Source organism: Ostrinia nubilalis, chromosome 21 (assembly GCF_963855985.1).
Source record: "Ostrinia nubilalis chromosome 21, ilOstNubi1.1, whole genome shotgun sequence".
Taxonomy (NCBI): Eukaryota; Metazoa; Arthropoda; class Insecta; order Lepidoptera; family Crambidae; genus Ostrinia; species Ostrinia nubilalis.
Genome location: NC_087108.1, coordinates 6,977,170 through 6,993,107, shown reverse-complemented (window position 1 = coordinate 6,993,107; position 15,938 = coordinate 6,977,170). Strand labels below are relative to the sequence as shown.

The 15,938-nt window shown below is 37.4% G+C and overlaps 4 protein-coding genes across 4 annotated transcripts; 1 reads left to right on the top strand and 3 right to left on the bottom strand.

The window, feature by feature from the left end:
* Positions 1–1,004: 1,004 nt before the first annotated feature.
* On the bottom strand, positions 1,005–9,418 carry LOC135082210 (N-acetylglucosamine-6-sulfatase-like). The gene is made up of 10 exons (XM_063976975.1): positions 9,226–9,418; positions 8,483–8,724; positions 8,348–8,407; positions 7,769–7,969; positions 7,293–7,445; positions 6,530–6,697; positions 4,815–5,016; positions 3,871–4,175; positions 2,955–3,071; positions 1,005–1,301 (listed from the first exon to the last, which is right to left on the bottom strand). The coding sequence occupies exons 2-10, from the start codon at positions 8,597–8,599 to the stop codon at positions 1,134–1,136; spliced, it is 1,491 nt and encodes a 496-aa protein (XP_063833045.1). The 5' UTR covers positions 8,600–8,724; positions 9,226–9,418; the 3' UTR covers positions 1,005–1,133.
* A 127-nt stretch (positions 9,419–9,545) lies between these two features.
* LOC135082010 (trypsin, alkaline A-like) lies at positions 9,546–12,084 on the bottom strand. Its single transcript, XM_063976755.1, has 4 exons — positions 11,582–12,084; positions 10,746–10,938; positions 10,113–10,368; positions 9,546–9,863 (listed from the first exon to the last, which is right to left on the bottom strand). The coding sequence occupies exons 1-4, from the start codon at positions 11,631–11,633 to the stop codon at positions 9,552–9,554; spliced, it is 813 nt and encodes a 270-aa protein (XP_063832825.1). The 5' UTR covers positions 11,634–12,084; the 3' UTR covers positions 9,546–9,551.
* Positions 12,085–12,723: 639 nt separating this feature from the next.
* On the bottom strand, positions 12,724–14,629 carry LOC135082452 (iron-sulfur cluster co-chaperone protein HscB). Its single transcript, XM_063977248.1, has 3 exons — positions 14,096–14,629; positions 13,843–13,927; positions 12,724–13,559 (listed from the first exon to the last, which is right to left on the bottom strand). Exons 1-3 carry the CDS (start codon positions 14,365–14,367, stop codon positions 13,230–13,232), a joined length of 687 nt encoding a protein of 228 aa, XP_063833318.1. The 5' UTR covers positions 14,368–14,629; the 3' UTR covers positions 12,724–13,229.
* A 216-nt stretch (positions 14,630–14,845) lies between these two features.
* On the top strand, positions 14,846–15,919 carry LOC135082209 (transcription initiation protein SPT3 homolog). Its single transcript, XM_063976973.1, has one exon. The coding sequence runs from the start codon at positions 14,953–14,955 to the stop codon at positions 15,883–15,885; it is 933 nt and encodes a 310-aa protein (XP_063833043.1). The 5' UTR covers positions 14,846–14,952; the 3' UTR covers positions 15,886–15,919.
* Positions 15,920–15,938: the final 19 nt, after the last annotated feature.

Below are 15,938 nucleotides of genomic sequence, written 5' to 3'. Positions count from 1 at the left end.
GAGACGCCTAGCTTTCAGAATTTTCCCACAACCTATTGGTACTGAAATATTGCTCACAATCTCTTCTTCAGTCCAGTCTGTCGGCACACCTCTCACCACACCCATACGTGTCACATTAAAAGAAGGTATGAACGCTTTATATTTATTGAACTTCAAACTCCCGTTGTCTAGAAATGAGTTAGCATCTTCAAATTTGGAGAAAGATATTGATAATCGGTTCCTTCCAATTCTTTTTAAACTACCATCAATGATGTTTCTAATCCCATTCTTTTTTAAGAAAAAGCCAAATGATATAGGATGAATGGTGCAGTTTTCATTAGGGTCAGATGGAACTCTTTGTATGTGAACAACATATGGTGCCAAATCTGAAGCTACATAAGAAGGTCTAGCAACTGGGGCACTTGGGGAGTTGGTTAAGTTTTCATTGGCCGACAAATTCGCAGTGGATGGAGATGGATCTAATGAAGAAACTATGGGCGCATCCTGTAATTCATTAGTACTGCTACTAAGAATACACTGACATTCAAAAACGTTTGTTGAATCGAACACATTAGATTTATTATGACGGCTCCTCCTTTTTTTGTTACAATGTTTGCAAACTTTTCTAGATAAAGTTCGTTTGCGTTTTGCATGCGAAACATTTGACTCACAGTTATTATTATCAGTTACCGATCCTTCAGTGTCCAGACATGAACTATTACGTGAAATAGTAACGTAATTCGTCGATCGTCGTCGGATCGTCGTCCATTGGACGAAATGGAAAGTTAAAAAGTTAAAACTTACCCAATATGTGATGAGATATGATACACTAATATGATATATAAATAAAAATTAAGTTAACAAACTACACTGCACTACTTATCTGATCCTATAAATAGAAAATTAATGAAAAAATAATTTCTCCAAAAAAAGACGTCCACCGAAACCGACGTTTCCCGCGCTTTTCCATTGATTCATTACAGTCAGTAGCATCACATAAGACGCAAGGCGCAAGTACACTATGAGGAAATTGATCGAGACTTATTATAGTGTAAACACGCACTTCGGTTAGATTCGCCGTGGGTCGCCCATACTTCGGTGTGCAGGCTCGCGCTTCGTTCCCGCATAGTCTACTTAGTGTAGTAGTGCCCTAACTATTGAACGGACTCTCCCAAGGGATCGTCGCAGTTCTTAGCCCCTTTACACTTCAACATTTGGCTTAAATAGTTGTTGTACCACACTATAATGGCCTGAAACTCGTCGTCTACGGAGTTCTCCAGCTCGTAAGGATCGGCTGCTAGGTCGTATAGCTCAGCGAATTTCTGTAACAAGTTTTTAGATGATTAATTCCTTAGATTTAAAGATAGGCGAAAAGGGTACATAATATTGTATACAGGGTGTAAGTGGAAGGGCAAATACTAAAGTCTTGAATAGACATTCGACAAAAAAAAAACTACAAGAAAAAGGTATCAGAGTACCTACCTAAAATAACGAATATCTACTTTAACTGAACAAAATAAGTAAATTAATCTAATTTAGTGAATAAATTAATGAAAGTAGGTCGATCGTCAGATTCACTGTTCCCAGCAACCTATCGATAAACGCCTTCTGGTACATAAGTGCTAGATAAGTATAAAAAGTGAATCGTTCAGTAACTTATAAGATCTGCTTAAAATGATACTTCAAATCGTGATTTGGTTATTGAGGTCGGTTTGCTTGTGACACAGTACCTTAAACTTATCTGAGATTATAATATTTTGTGGCGAGTTGTTAGTTTGTCGATTTTTAATTTTATATATTAAGAGCTTTATAATATAGAAAAATAATTCAAATAAGTTTGTGGTACTGTTTATTCGGCCAAAGGTACTGTCAAATACTTTTATGTATATTAATAGACAGACTGTGGTGCTGAGAAAATGTTTATAAGTTGCGGTAATTTTAATCCAAAGTTCATCCTAGGTGTAACTTTTTATTCAATAAGGGGTATATGTATAGGTGGTTGGCTATGCGGCTCCTCAGTCATCATGTCCACATTTTGCCGCAATTTTAATTCCAAATAGCTTGTCTAGTAGAATACATAGAAGTATAAAATAAAAATGATTTCGGTGAAACATTAGTTATGTGCCGTTTTCGATCCAATTACAACATACCCAATGGCTATTTTTGAACGACCGCTGTTTCTTCAACCTGTATCTTCGTTTCTTTTTTATACGTTTTCTTCCAACCTTACGACGTACCTTCTTTGTAGGCGTTGTTAGCTATAGGATGTAAAATAAAAGTGAATTGTTTTTATCTAACCATTTGCGACTTTATCCAAGTGGTTTTAAGGACTTGTACAGAAAAAAAAAAAAAAAAAAAAAATACATACTTTTCACATTGGATCGAAAACACAACTGCAATGGATATTACAAATGAACAATGAGAAAGCTTGTTATGATATGAATGAATGATGAATGAATGAAATTGTTATTTATGATTTTGTGTCATGCAATGGGCCCGACCCGATAGTAAGGCTGACTTGCACGTTTGCACCACCTTATTTTAACCGTGACTATAACCATAACCGGTGTTTTTTGTATGGAGTTTGACAGACTTTTGACGTTTTTTATAGTTAAAGTAAGATGGTGCAACCCAGCCTAAATAAAATTTATTTAATTATAGAAAGTCAATCCAAATATCTCAATACAATTCTGAACCAATATCATGCTTTGGGACAGTAATGTTGCTCAGTGCTGAGAAGGAACAGCATTAGACAAAGTCTATTATTGTGTTGGCGATTCATTGCCAGCAGTAAAGAAAGAGAAAGATACATTATTTCTAGAGATAGTGGACAACGGCATCGGGCCCTGTGTCTGTATTAATGTACAATCAACAGCACATCAGACCTATACATTTTTGCTGCAAAATAGCACTTATCACAACTAAGTAAGACACCACATTGTTAAGCTTGATGTGCTGTCGTTTCTATTTCATACCTCGTTGTCAGCAAATATGCAGTACTTCATGTTGAGTCGCTTGGCAATGTGTCGGAGACACGCGAACGTGTTGTTCTTCGCGTCTTGACACTTGCAATCGTATTCTGGATAACATTGCTGTAGAAATGAAATTAATATTAATCAAACCGACGACATCGTAAAGGTAGCAGGGAAGCGCTGGATGCAGGCCGCTACCAATCGATCAACGTGGAAAGCATTAGGGGAGGCCTATGTTCAGCAGTGGACGTCCTATGGCTGACATGATGATGATGATGAAACCGTCAAGAAAGAGTCAGACTTACTAGGTACTGTAGCATATTCGAACTGGAATAAAACTCGACAAAATAGACGTTTCTTGAATGCCACCCATTAATTTTGATTTTATTTGTTACTAGCTTTCCGCCCGCGGCTTCGCCCGCGTGGAATTTTGTCTGTCACAGAAAAACTTTATCGCGCGCGTCCCTGTTTCAAAAACCGGGATAAAAACTATCCTATGTTCTTTCCCGGGACTCAAACTATCTCTATGCCAAATTTCATCAAAATCGGTTGCGAGGTTTAAGCGGGAAAGCGTAACAGACAGACAGACAGACAGACAGACAGACAGACAGACAGACAGAGTTACTTTCGCATTTATAATATTAGTTGGGATAGTGGTAATAACACTAATAACTATTCAAGTTGAATTGTTGCGTCACTGGCACTTGACATTGTCGATCAACATTTTTTCAAGCTTTTTGCGAGAAAAGTCTTTAATCTTTTATGTGGCTCTGGACTGGCCGATATATTGCCACCAACCTTATCTTGGTATTATGATAATCGAAAATCAATGAAAATTTTTAACATCTTATCCCCGATATGGTTAATCCGATATTCTAACAAGTTCATCGCTATCAACAAAAGAAGAAGAAACACTTACCGCCAGGTTATCGCTGTCATACTTCCACGGGCAATTCGGGTCCACAGAACCATCTCTGCCTTCCCCGTAATATTCCACCAGCATATACCGTTCATCCACTTCTTCCTTTTCCATTTTCACTGGTCTGCCGTCCATTTCGGGTGTCTTTACACCGGCTAGATGTAGTATAGTCGGTGCTATGTCAATGTTTAAGACTGGTTGAGGATTTTGAGCGTTTTTCTTCAGGCCAGGACCTCGGATGACGAGGGGCACCTTTATGTCCGCTTCGTAAGGCTGCCGCTTGTCGTATACTTGGGAGAATTGACCTGTGGTGGATATAAAATTTGTTGTAGACTTGCAACTCATAGTCACATTACGTGCTAAAGTAATACAAACTGGCAATTTATAAATTAAAATCGATGCTTTTAAGAATTTACATGTTAATAATGCATATTTTATTCCTTTCAAAAATTATTACACCTTTTTACAGCTAATAAAATAGAAAAATTTATTAAAAAACAAGTAAACATGAAAATCTAGTCGGTCTTGAATAAAATTGAAGTGATTTGAAGACTTCCTAACGGGATCGGTACACGCGATAGATCGCGTGTACCGATCCCGCTAGAGCAGGGCTACTCCGAAACTGTTTACGTAGTAGTGTCGAATCTATCCGTCACCGTCACTCATACTGGCATCACGCTTTGCGTGAGAGAGATGGGAACATTCCAATTCCAAACTTTGGATAACGTTTTCCGGAGTAACCCAGCAGTTTCGGCATTCTCCGAGAGGTGATTGAACCATACGGAGCCAGTAGGAAATGTAATCTCGTTGATCGATGAAAGATCTCGAATCTGGCGAGATCTCGGAGTATTGTTATTCATAAACTCGCGGGATCTCGCTTGAGCCCCAAACTCGCGAGATTTGCATACCCTAGGAGCCAGTACTTGTATGTACTAATCACTCACCGATATGGTACCCGTTGTCAGACGTGTATATGACGTAGGTGTTGTCCAATAGGGCGTTGACCTCTAGAGCGCCGATGACGTCAGCCACCATTTCGTCGACAGCCAGCAGCGCCTCCCAGCGGGAACGGTACACTCGGTCTAGTTCCGGCATCATGGATTCTGGGAGCGGCGATGGAGGCATTCGGAGGAGCCAGTGCTTGTCCTGTTTAGTTAAAATAAAGTATGTATTTATTGCCTAAAACTATTTGTTTAAATAATTTTCTCAGAGCTTTCTTGAACTAACGCATCACCTGGCGACCGCTTGTCATTGAGTTTTGGGACAGCCTGTATACAGGAATTTGATAAGTATTTAATTTATAGTCTACAATAGAAGGCTATTATTGGCCATGGCTCTGCCTTTGTTGTAAGGAAAAATTCTTAAAACAATGAGGTTCAGTTTGTTTATCATGATCATTCCTAGTAAAATAGTTAAGAAACTTTTGGCACATAATTTTCTAGGGAAATAGTGTGCGTCGGCGGACGGAGCCAGCACTATAAAGAAGGGCCACGGCTCCTTCTGGTTCTTTAATATAACTTACATGAACAGCGACATTGAAGTTGGGATACCTGACGGCGGTGACGTTGCTATAGGCGCCCTCGTGGCGCCTCGAACATCATTAAGAAGAGACGCGGCCCCGTCTGGTTCTCTAATATAACTCACATGAACAGCGACGTTGAAGTTGGGATGTCTGACGGCGGTGACGTTGCTATAGGCGCCCTCGTGGCGCCTCGAGCATCATTAAGAAGGGACGCGGCTCCGTCTAAAGTCTGGTCGCACGTAGAATTTTGTCCAATGACCCCAAGCTACTTATCCTTATCGCTCGCGCTTAATATTGCTATCGCGACTGTGCGACGAGCGGCAGCAGTGAGTGTGCGAGCGCAACAGCAATATAACTACGCGCGAGCGATAAGGATGGGTAGCTTGGGGGTCATTGGACAAAATTCTACGTGCTGAGGGACCGGACTAAAGTTCTCTGTATCGACTGCATCATATAACCAGGCCTGGCTCACTCCGCGCGATACATTCGATAATTACCTACAGCGAAGCGCCCCGCCGGCGGGTATTATATCTGTCGAGTGTCACGCGCGCGCCCGTCAGGACGCTGCAGCGCTGGCGTGTGTTGTAGTACCTAATTCTATGATCGAAGTATTATTACAAAATGGACATAAAGAGAAAGAAATATTATTATGCGGCGTTCGGGTGTTTAAATTCGAAAAGAAATCTACCGGATTTATCTTTTTTCGCTTCCAACAAGCCATGTAGGTAATCAATAATTCTTAGGATAGTATAGGAACCTAACCTACCATGACTACTGCTCAGAATGCGTTCGTTCGTTTCAGCAATTTAATGACGTCCAAAGTCTGGACAAAGGCCCCTCCCAAGGTTTTCCATAATGAATGCGTACTTACCTACATAAGTACCTCATTACAAATAAGTATATTAATTATTTTTTTACTAGACACTACTAGACAGCAACCCTAACAGCGTAAGAAGAGTTCAGAGGCACGCGATAGAAAGAGACAAAACTTGTAGGTGAATAAAATTGTAGGTACGTAGTGCTGTGCGAGCTGAATTCCACTGTATCGCGTCGTAGCAAGACTCGCAATTATTTAAATCGTCTTGCGGAGTAATCCTTCTGTACCTGTACTATTACTTATTCTGTGATATAACTCACATGAACAGCGATGTTAAAGTTGGGATGCCTGACGGCGGTGACGTTACTATAGGCGCCTTCATGTCGCCGCGCGGGTGTGAACGGTTGATGCGGCGCGGGCGGCGCCAGTACCATTAGGAAGGGTCGCGACTCTGTCTGGTTCTCTATGTAGCTGATGCTGAGGTCACGCTGAAAGGGAATTTAGTACCTTTGAATAAGATTTGTTTTTCTTCAACTTTGCTCTAGGAATAAGCCCTTTGCTCGAAAGAAAAATTTAAGTTGTATGAACTAAGATCGATATTGGTCTGGCTGGCAACATGGTGAATATAAGAATAAATAGTTTACAGTGCAGGGAGATCAAAAATCAAAGAACAATGACCTATAAAATGTTACCTGCATTTTATAGGTGATTGTTCTCTGATTTTACGTCAGTCAAGTCAAGCATTAAAATGTTATTTCTTTCAAAGTTACTAACAAGACAAGACAATAAGTATAATAAAATTACTTCCAAGATATGTTTTGTCTTTAATGGAAGGTCATCAGTCGTATTGTATTACACAACCTGACTCTTGTTTAGATTTTCATCCAAAAAAACGATTACCATACCATAACGAGAACGATATTTACTCATGCTCCCGCTACAAAGAACAATCTTAATCAGTAGGCAGCCTGGCTGCGGCAGCCAGTCAAACATAAATGACGATGTATGGGAGCCCGCGCACTAAGCAGCCAAGAGTGTCCATATATGGATTGGCTGCCTAGTACGCGAGGCCTTGACACTTACGATAACATCAGTGAGGTACAGGTCAGTCGAATGCGTCGGCACACCGTTGTTGGACATCGTATAGTTATAGTAGACTGAGTTGCCGACCAGACCGTGCCATTCGCTCCATCCACGAGGCACCACCTCTGGACCGCCGGCCTCTTTTACGCCGTACTGAAAGACAAAGCAAATTGTCATCATCATTATTTCAGTCACATACAGGATGTCCACTACTTCACTACTGAACATAGACCCCTCAATGATTTCCAGATTGGTCGGTTGGTAATAGCCTGCATCCAGCGCTTTCCTGGTTTTACCTTTAGAGATCATCATCTGTTCAACTTGTGTTTGTACAGGCCACATAAGTACCTACCGGAAGTGCACCGAAAAAAAGCTAATGAGCAATATGTGCTAATCATCAGGCATTGCAAAATAGTATGGAATTGAACCAGATATTAAACCTTCAAATCTTAATTTGACAATAATTTATAACTCACCTGATTCATATATTTGCCCGCATAGAAAGTATTATACCCTGAGTCCTGGAGAGCATTAGCAAACACTCTGTGCTCATTCTCCCTCCATTCCTGTCCGTAGCAGTTACCGTGGAGGCTGTTGTTATGGGTGTGGTGGTTGTGGATGTAGAGACCAGTGAGGAGACTGGCACGGCTCGGGCAGCATATGGGAGACGTTACGTACTGCAGATAGTTTTCAAATAACTTAGTAAAGGTAACAAGAGGCGATGTGTATGTGGCAAAAATCAAAATTATTTTATTCAATTTTGACCACTGGTGGCACTTATGAAAAAAAATCATCACATTTTATAATGACTTGAGGGCCTATTCTTATAAGAAATTGCTTAATATTATACATATAGACCTTTTTAATTTCTGTCTAACTCATAATAATTTATCATCAACTCAAACATTACAATACCAAAAAATTTCATTAAGTTGGTGAAATAACTATCAGTTGTATCAACAAAAATTATAAGCTAACATGTTTTAGGTAGGTTTTCCACAAATATATTTTAAGAAATTATTGTAAATTGAGTAACAAAAACCTCATTTACTTACAGAATTTGTAAATGTTACTCCTTCTTTCGCAATAAACTGGTGCACATTCTTCATTGGGGTCTGAAATTAAATAAAACTTCATTTTTCTCTCTAATCTATTTATTCGTCACTTAACATTATGTTGTGATTACTAACCATACCACCCAAAACGACATCTTGGTCGTCGGTGAGAATAACAACAAAATTTGGTTGTTTCTCCACATCACTAAGCACAACGCCCGCGTAAAGAACTAATAGTAAATAATTTAACATCTTGTTTAGCTTAAAGTAAGTTTTAACGTATTTATTGAGGTACTGCGGGCATTAATTCCAGGCCTGTGCACTCGCTAGCGATCACAACTCCGACTGTGAAGAATCCCACGCTTTTCACGACTGACCTGAAAGATTAACAAAGGTCAATTTTAAATAACAACGATTACCTACTACATGTGATAACACAAACAAAACGTTCTTATCACTGCATATTACTTTACGCATTTTATTTGAAATGGTTACAAAGTCATAAAACTATAATTAGAATAAGCGTTTCAGTGATAATAAGTCAAAACGTAAACTAATAATGATTAGGATTGTAACAATTAATATGGAATGAATTCAAGTTATACGATTGTGATTTATTGCTGATTTTTATGACTAACACTGAATATATCATGGAGAAAAATAAAGCTATAATTTTTTAGGTACTGATGAAGGTGATACTTTGATTCAAAGAAATTATGTGCACGTAAACTATGCATTTAATTTGGGTGTGAAGTTTTGTTTTCAACTATGAGTCAGCTTGCTTTTCATCGGCACGCTATACTTTATTTATTTCTGACGAAACATAACGTTAAGAAAGAATTAAACCACATTCTCCTTCAGAGGTTATGTTCACTTACCATTTGAAGGGATCGTAGTAAAAGTCCTTAATGAAAGCAACAACACCCTTTTTGCCCATTATACGTTTATAATTTCACTGTAATATGAAAAACTAATTGCAAATAATCTAGAAATTTTCTCAAAAAAATCGATATTCTCCAAAGGAACCCTCAAATAAATATTTGACAAGTGAGTGAATGAATGAATGATCAGCCAATGAAATATAGTGAACGAATGAATGTCAGTGAAAGAAAATGTTGCCATATTATTAAAATTAAATCAAATAACGTTACCGTTACTGTTATTATTTGTGTAAGATTATTTAAATGAAATTACGAAATAAAACTTAAGTTTTATTAGCCGCAACAGTTTTTACAATCCAATTGGTATATTTTGATAGTTTTGTGTAGACACCGGGGAAGTAAGGGTCTCCACAGGAGTACCCAAAAGATACAAGGCCCACGACTATTCCTCGGTATATGAGAGGTCCTCCCGAATCACCAAAGCATCCGTCGATACCGCCTACGTCGAGACGTCCAGCGCACATCATGCTGTCGGCTATGACTGCATTGATTGTACTATAACGATCTCTGCAAACGGTTTGATCTACCGTCAGTATTGCAGTATGGTGCAGTTGGTTAGGTTGCGGTCCACCAACCTGAAATAAAACCACTTTAAAATACACCAGTTTACGTTGTAGGTGGGCCCCTTCAAAAATACAGTTTCGTAAAATAAAAGTATTGGTCACCCGGCAAACGAAAGGTCGCGGGTTCAATCCACTGAGCAAGTTTTTTTTTTAATTAGATTGATGGTCGTTTTACGGGCCTAATGTATTTAGTAAAAAAGCTAAGCAAGATTAAAGGTGACATAAATAATTCATCTAATACATACAACTTAAAACACATACCTCTTCAGTTCCCCACCCCACTAAAGTGCAGAGCGAATAAGGTTTGACTTCCACGTTAGGTCTTATTATCGTGCTCTGTTTAACATTTGAATTTAATTTTATCTGCTTAGACAACACCAGCACTGCAATATCGTTGGTGTAGAAATTTTTATCGAAAGCCTCGTGAGGAATGATTGTCTTCAGGTTGTACAGAGAACCTCCTCTCGTGCGGTATGAGGACCCCACACGTATTTTCCAGTACTTGGGTTGACTGTAGCTGTAATAAAAATAAACCAGAAGTTATTAAATCTTGTAAAACGTCTCATTTTCAAAAGTAAGTTACCACTAATTATTTAGATAGGTAAGCAAAATATTTTTTAGCCCCAAGGTTAACTGGCAGAAAATGCCTTACAGCATTAAGTTCGCCTTATGTACTAAATAAATAAAGATAGCTAAAATTGACAACGTAAATAATGTAGACAGTAGGGCTACATGCTCGTGCGTTTTTTCATTTGTAAGATTTTATGTGGTCTCTGCCTATGATGTCCGCTATTTTTTTTTCACCAAAACAATACATAAAGTCCTTTTATCTGATTTAAAAATACGGGTGAGGAAAATAATAACGGTGATTTTCTATGGTAGGTACCTACTCACTTTAAACCAGTATTAGGGCTAAACTGGAAGCAATGAGCAGTGGATATCACGTGGCGCGTAGTCAGTATAACACCAGCGCAGTGCTGGATGAAGTTCTGAGTGCCCCACACGTCCAGCAGGAGTTGAGTTATGATGGGGTACTGGTCGATTGTGGTCGGCAAACCACCGACCACTCTGTAGAATTGCGTGTCCACTGAAATTTTTTATTTCATTTTATTTTTTATTTTGTTTTTTCTCTTTTGTTTGTTTTTTGTGTATTGTCTCATCTCATGTTTGTTTCCAGCTCTCTCCAAAAATGGTCACCGCAGAATAACAGCGTCGTGTTCTGGTTTTATTACACTCCAGAGCATGACACATGCTGAGCGGTGGGCAATTTTGGTTCTAACTTATACTTGTTTTTTGTTATCTCATTCTGTGTGTTATAAATTTTTGGAAACTTGGCTATAGTTAGTGGTCTTGTCTGGCTGGAGGTAGGGTTCTAGGGTATGCCTAAAGTATTATTGATGCTATGATCGCATTTAACGGTAGAATCGAACCTGAGACTTCTAACCAAATAGGATTTAGGCATTGGTTGTAAGTTTTGAATAAACTTATCTATAAAATTTTTGAAAAGAAAACAATTCTCCGGAGTTCTATTCCTAGCTAGCCTAGTAGGTAAAGACTGGGACTAAGCTTAGAAGTAGGTAGGAACAGCTATTTCATTAGAGATGTGTGTGAGTAGACAGACACACACTTGATTAAAGTTTTGAGAAAGTTGGCTAATAAATCTAAGCACATTTCAAAAGACCTACTTAGATGACTAAGGGTAATAAGAGTTGCTAATAATGTGTACTCACCGCCATTCAAAAATACAATCCCAAAGCACACTAAAACGAATCCCGAAGTCATGGTTCTAACATAAGATTCACATACACCAACATGCCGAAACACTTGACTCTCAAATGCGCTGTAACATCAATCGCAAACGCGTCCATCCCATACTTTCTTGGAGATCTACGTACTATGTAACGCACCTATCACGATGAACATGAATCATGGTTAGCTTATTGTATACGCCGACCTCAAGGATTGATACTTTGGCAAGGGAATTGAGAGTAAGTAGTGAGCGCATTTAGAGAGTGCTTAGGGCTTTACTTAGGTGAATCGATATATCTTTGAAACCTGGGTTTAAAAGTAGGTTTTTGCCATATAAACAATATTCACACCATTGTTTAGGTCTGAAATCTGGTAATTCAAAATTACTGGTTACTAAGTAGTCATCGTTTTTAGTCCAAGATAATTGACGGTTAAAAGTTACTTAGGTAGTTAAGTACCTACAGTTTACTCAGTCCGTCCGTAAGTAAACCGGATCGCACGAAGTTTGTTGCCCCCCGCTTTAACTGTTTGCCTTTCGATAAAAAGGCTATTGAGTTTTTCTGTTTATGCTTTACTTAGGTAAACATTATCATTCCAGTAGTTACAGCTCCTACCTAGTTTTTGCGTAACACCTAAGCTTTCGTGTTTAAAATTCATAGATACCAATTTATCGGCGACAAAACAGGCATAACTTATTTCAAGTATCAAGTCAGTAAATCGCAGTATGTAAAATGCAAATAGTCTGTCGTTGAATATTATGAACATCAATCATACAGTGAGCGGTACGCTAGCGAACTCGTTATAAATTGATGTTTTAGTTTCTAGTAATTTAGGTTTACAGCTATCGGCTTACGCGTTGGGGCGACCCCGGGTTATTGGTACGGGCCTTAATTACAAAAGTTTTTTCTAATAACATCAGGGTTTCTATTAACTCTTTTTAATTACACTAGTATGATTGTTTTTTTTTTGTTACGATTGCCTACTTACTATACATACATACCTACATAATTATTTAGGAGCTAGAAAACTGATATTTTTTTCCCATCGAAAATCTATTGAAACAGATTGAAACTAACAGGCAAAAATAGGATCTACCTACATGCATCAATGCTAATCAAAGGTGTACAAAATCAAAAACTTGTAATATCTGTAACATTATTCATTAATTCATGGTTTAAATTTTTACAAATTATCAACAATTACAATAATAAGAAAATTTAAGTAAGTAGGTACATGAAAGTTTTAAATCACATCACAGCATAACTTTTATATCACATGTGATGCAAGTAACTAAATGATTTGTATTTGTAACAAATAAAATTTGAACTTTTTATCATTTTACTAAACACAGGCACAACTTTCAGGAAGATCATATTTAAATTTTTTTTTTCCCTTATTCTATTGCAATCTGTCTTCTGGAGGACATTCAGCAATATTTCTGTCCATTATTTATCAGTGGAAATTGGGATGCATATTTTTAAATAAGTGGCGTAATCTGCAATTAAGATTTAAGCTGCCTTTACCTTTTGTACTTGTTTTTTTACAGAATTTGTTACATAATAATATGGTTTTGTACTTACTACCTACATTCATAATTATAACAATAATCTATTTTTATTCACAAAAATATTATCGTATAATTCCTTTACTTCTAATCACAGCTTGTATTTGATTGTCTATGCTTGTGTAATATTTCATTATACTTAGCAATTTAGTGACTCTTTTCAGGTCTCCATCAAAGAAAGCTGTAGACAACTGTTTTTGTAGATCTTTTATGACTTTCTTATTTTCTTTGTTTAATTTCATGATTTCTTCTTCAGTATCAGCATTCTCCACCTCTTCATTCTTCTCCATGATCTCCATGAGGAATCCTTTGTCAACTTCTGTGTTTTCTGGTATCTCTTTCCCTCTTAGTTTTAACATGTAAATGCCTGTAAAAGAATGATGACAATGAATAAACTTTTTTACAAAAGTTTTAGATTTTATTTTAAACATTAATAGATTATTAAATAATTTCATGAAAACAATAAAACATTGTTGTGAAAGCTTATTTATGCAGTTTTCATTTTAAAATTTACTATAGTTGGGGCTCTGTTTCAAATCATGAATTAGAATAGCAATCTACATTAACATCTATACAATCACTTCAGCATAGCTAATTCAAATGCTGAAAGATGACTGAAACTAGTCACTACCTCCTGTGTTTATATTTTTAGATAAATAAAGATGACTTTAACTTAACTCTAGACAAAGGCTCTAGCAGTGTGTTGTATGCTTCATTTACGAGGGAAGAATATTCAGCTGATATTTCTTGTTCCTTTTTGTCTCTGAAAATATAAAAATAAGTTTTAGACCATTTTGTAACCTAATCAATGGACAGTATTCCTGAATATGCATTTAAAAATGTCTTTTTAATTTATGCAATATATTTCTTTTTTTTTTTGTCTCCTTTTCTTTTCTTTTCATAGTTTTCAAAAGAATTAACTTTTGCTTACCTGGTAGCAAATTTGTCTGGATGTAAATACTTTTGTAGGTCCTTATATCTTTTGGCCAGCTCTGTCTCATCCTGATCGTACGTTTCTTTGACTCCTAACAGTTGAAAGTAATTATCGTGGCTGTTAGGATGTTGCAAGGCGTTGCAAGTTCCGCAGAACAAGTTAGAAACGAACTTAACCTCTTTGCCGCAAGACCAACAGTTTAACGCTCTCAAATGGTGGAGTAATGGACTCCTTATAGTAGTATTATAAAGTATACGCCGGAAACTCATAATTTTGCAGTAAAAATCTCCTGGTTTCTTGAAATTTCAATGTGTTGCCGGAATTGTTACGAAACTCAGTGAGGCTATGGTTACTTCGGACTTATCAAGTTTTCGACTCAAACTGGCAATGGTGTTTACAGTTACTAAGAATCCACAGCTATCTAATTAATTTAAATTGATGTGATGTAGTTTTTTTACACACATTTTCAATTTTTTGCGTAATATTTTGCAACCTTGACAGTTGTTATCACCAAAGTGACAATCAGCTGATTTTGATTGTCCGAATTGTGTAAATAAATATTAAAAAAAAGATGTTATTTAATTTAAAAAAGTGTTTACCACGTTTCGGACCATTTTAACGTTCCTATTCACACAGGAATGTGGCTTTTGTAGTTCTTTTTAAACTTTTAAGAAAGTTATCAGGTTTATAAATTGCATTACTTTTGCTAGGCAACCACCGATGAGATTTACTGACTGTCAGTGTCAAAGCTGTCAAAAAGTAGCAAAAAAAATATTTGCGTGGGGGAGTAATTATTTATTTTGTTTGTTGATATTAATTTCCTACATTTATCCACTATCTAAGATTTAAATAAAATGACGTCGTCATACACCTTTTCAACTGACCTGAAAGGTGAAGTGGTCGTGAACTTCCAGAAAGAAATTTCCAACATGATGCACGGATTTGGAGACAATCCCAATCCGAACGCTGCGACCGTGTTATTAGTTGAAAACATAGTTCTTCAGCAGCTCAGAGCTATGCTTCAAGAGGCCCTGAACTACTCTTTCATGCGAGGAGGCAAGAACATATCGAATTACGACCTAATCTACTTGGTGCGTAAAAATACTTTGAAGTTAAAAAGGTTACACGATTACCAAATAAAGTTGGATAAAATTGATAAAAATCGGGCCGCTGCAGATCCTGTAATTAGTAACTTAATATTGGATGAAGCCAAAGACTCAAAGAAAAGGAGGACACATATTGACGTTATAAAGGAGTTGGATGAGGCAGATGAAGTGGAGGAGATTAAATTTGATGCAATTGATTATTTGCGGAAGGTCCGGGCAGATAAGATCACAGAGTCAATGTCCTTTGAGAAGTATGAGGCGTACCACAAAGCGAGGTGTAAATCCTTCCGTTCCAACCACGTGAGTAAAAGTTTCAACAAATTGGAAGTGTGGGTGAATCCCACGAGGGAGTTAAAAATATCAGTCCCAGCATTAGAGGTGCTGAGTTTCTTGGCATATGAGACTGTTGCCGAGATTGTAGATGGTGTGTTTTTTATTCGTCAAGACGCTAAGAAGAAGAGTGGTGACCCTTTTAGTAAATTCGAGGGGGGATATTTCTGCAACCCTGTAAGCTTAAACAATGCTGTTTATATTAAATCCGGGTACGAAGGAGTCCCAGCGATCACTGTAGCAGAAGTAAGAGAAGTCCTAAGAAGATATTTTTCACCGGGCCTGGGAATGAATGGTTTATTTTCTAGGAATATAAATAATGAATTGCCCCAAAGATATATTGCAATCTAAATGTATCATTTGAAAATAAAGTTAATTAGATTTAGATTGTTTATTAATTAATT

What these genes read in the sequence shown, in the direction of transcription:
- LOC135082452 (XM_063977248.1), bottom strand. Translation starts at nt 14,367, where the DNA reads ATGAGTTTCCGGCGTATACTTTATAATACTACTATAAGGAGTCCATTA. An exon ending in CCAGACAAATTTGCTACCAG is followed by an intron (nt 13,928 to 14,095) that starts GTAAGCAAAAGT and finishes TTATATTTTCAG; the next exon opens with AGACAAAAAGGAACAAGAAA. An exon ending in TGCTAGAGCCTTTGTCTAGA is followed by an intron (nt 13,560 to 13,842) that starts GTTAAGTTAAAG and finishes TTTGTAAAAAAG; the next exon opens with TTTATTCATTGTCATCATTC.
- LOC135082210 (XM_063976975.1), bottom strand. Translation starts at nt 8,599, where the DNA reads ATGTTAAATTATTTACTATTAGTTCTTTACGCGGGCGTTGTGCTTAGT. An exon ending in ATGACAGCGATAACCTGGCG is followed by an intron (nt 3,072 to 3,870) that starts GTAAGTGTTTCT and finishes TCATTTCTACAG; the next exon opens with CAATGTTATCCAGAATACGA. An exon ending in GCATATTTGCTGACAACGAG is followed by an intron (nt 1,302 to 2,954) that starts GTATGAAATAGA and finishes AACTTGTTACAG; the next exon opens with AAATTCGCTGAGCTATACGA.
- LOC135082209 (XM_063976973.1), top strand. Translation starts at nt 14,953, where the DNA reads ATGACGTCGTCATACACCTTTTCAACTGACCTGAAAGGTGAAGTGGTC.
- LOC135082010 (XM_063976755.1), bottom strand. Translation starts at nt 11,633, where the DNA reads ATGACTTCGGGATTCGTTTTAGTGTGCTTTGGGATTGTATTTTTGAAT. An exon ending in AGCCCTAATACTGGTTTAAA is followed by an intron (nt 10,369 to 10,745) that starts GTGAGTAGGTAC and finishes TTTTTATTACAG; the next exon opens with CTACAGTCAACCCAAGTACT. An exon ending in TGGGGTGGGGAACTGAAGAG is followed by an intron (nt 9,864 to 10,112) that starts GTATGTGTTTTA and finishes GTTTTATTTCAG; the next exon opens with GTTGGTGGACCGCAACCTAA.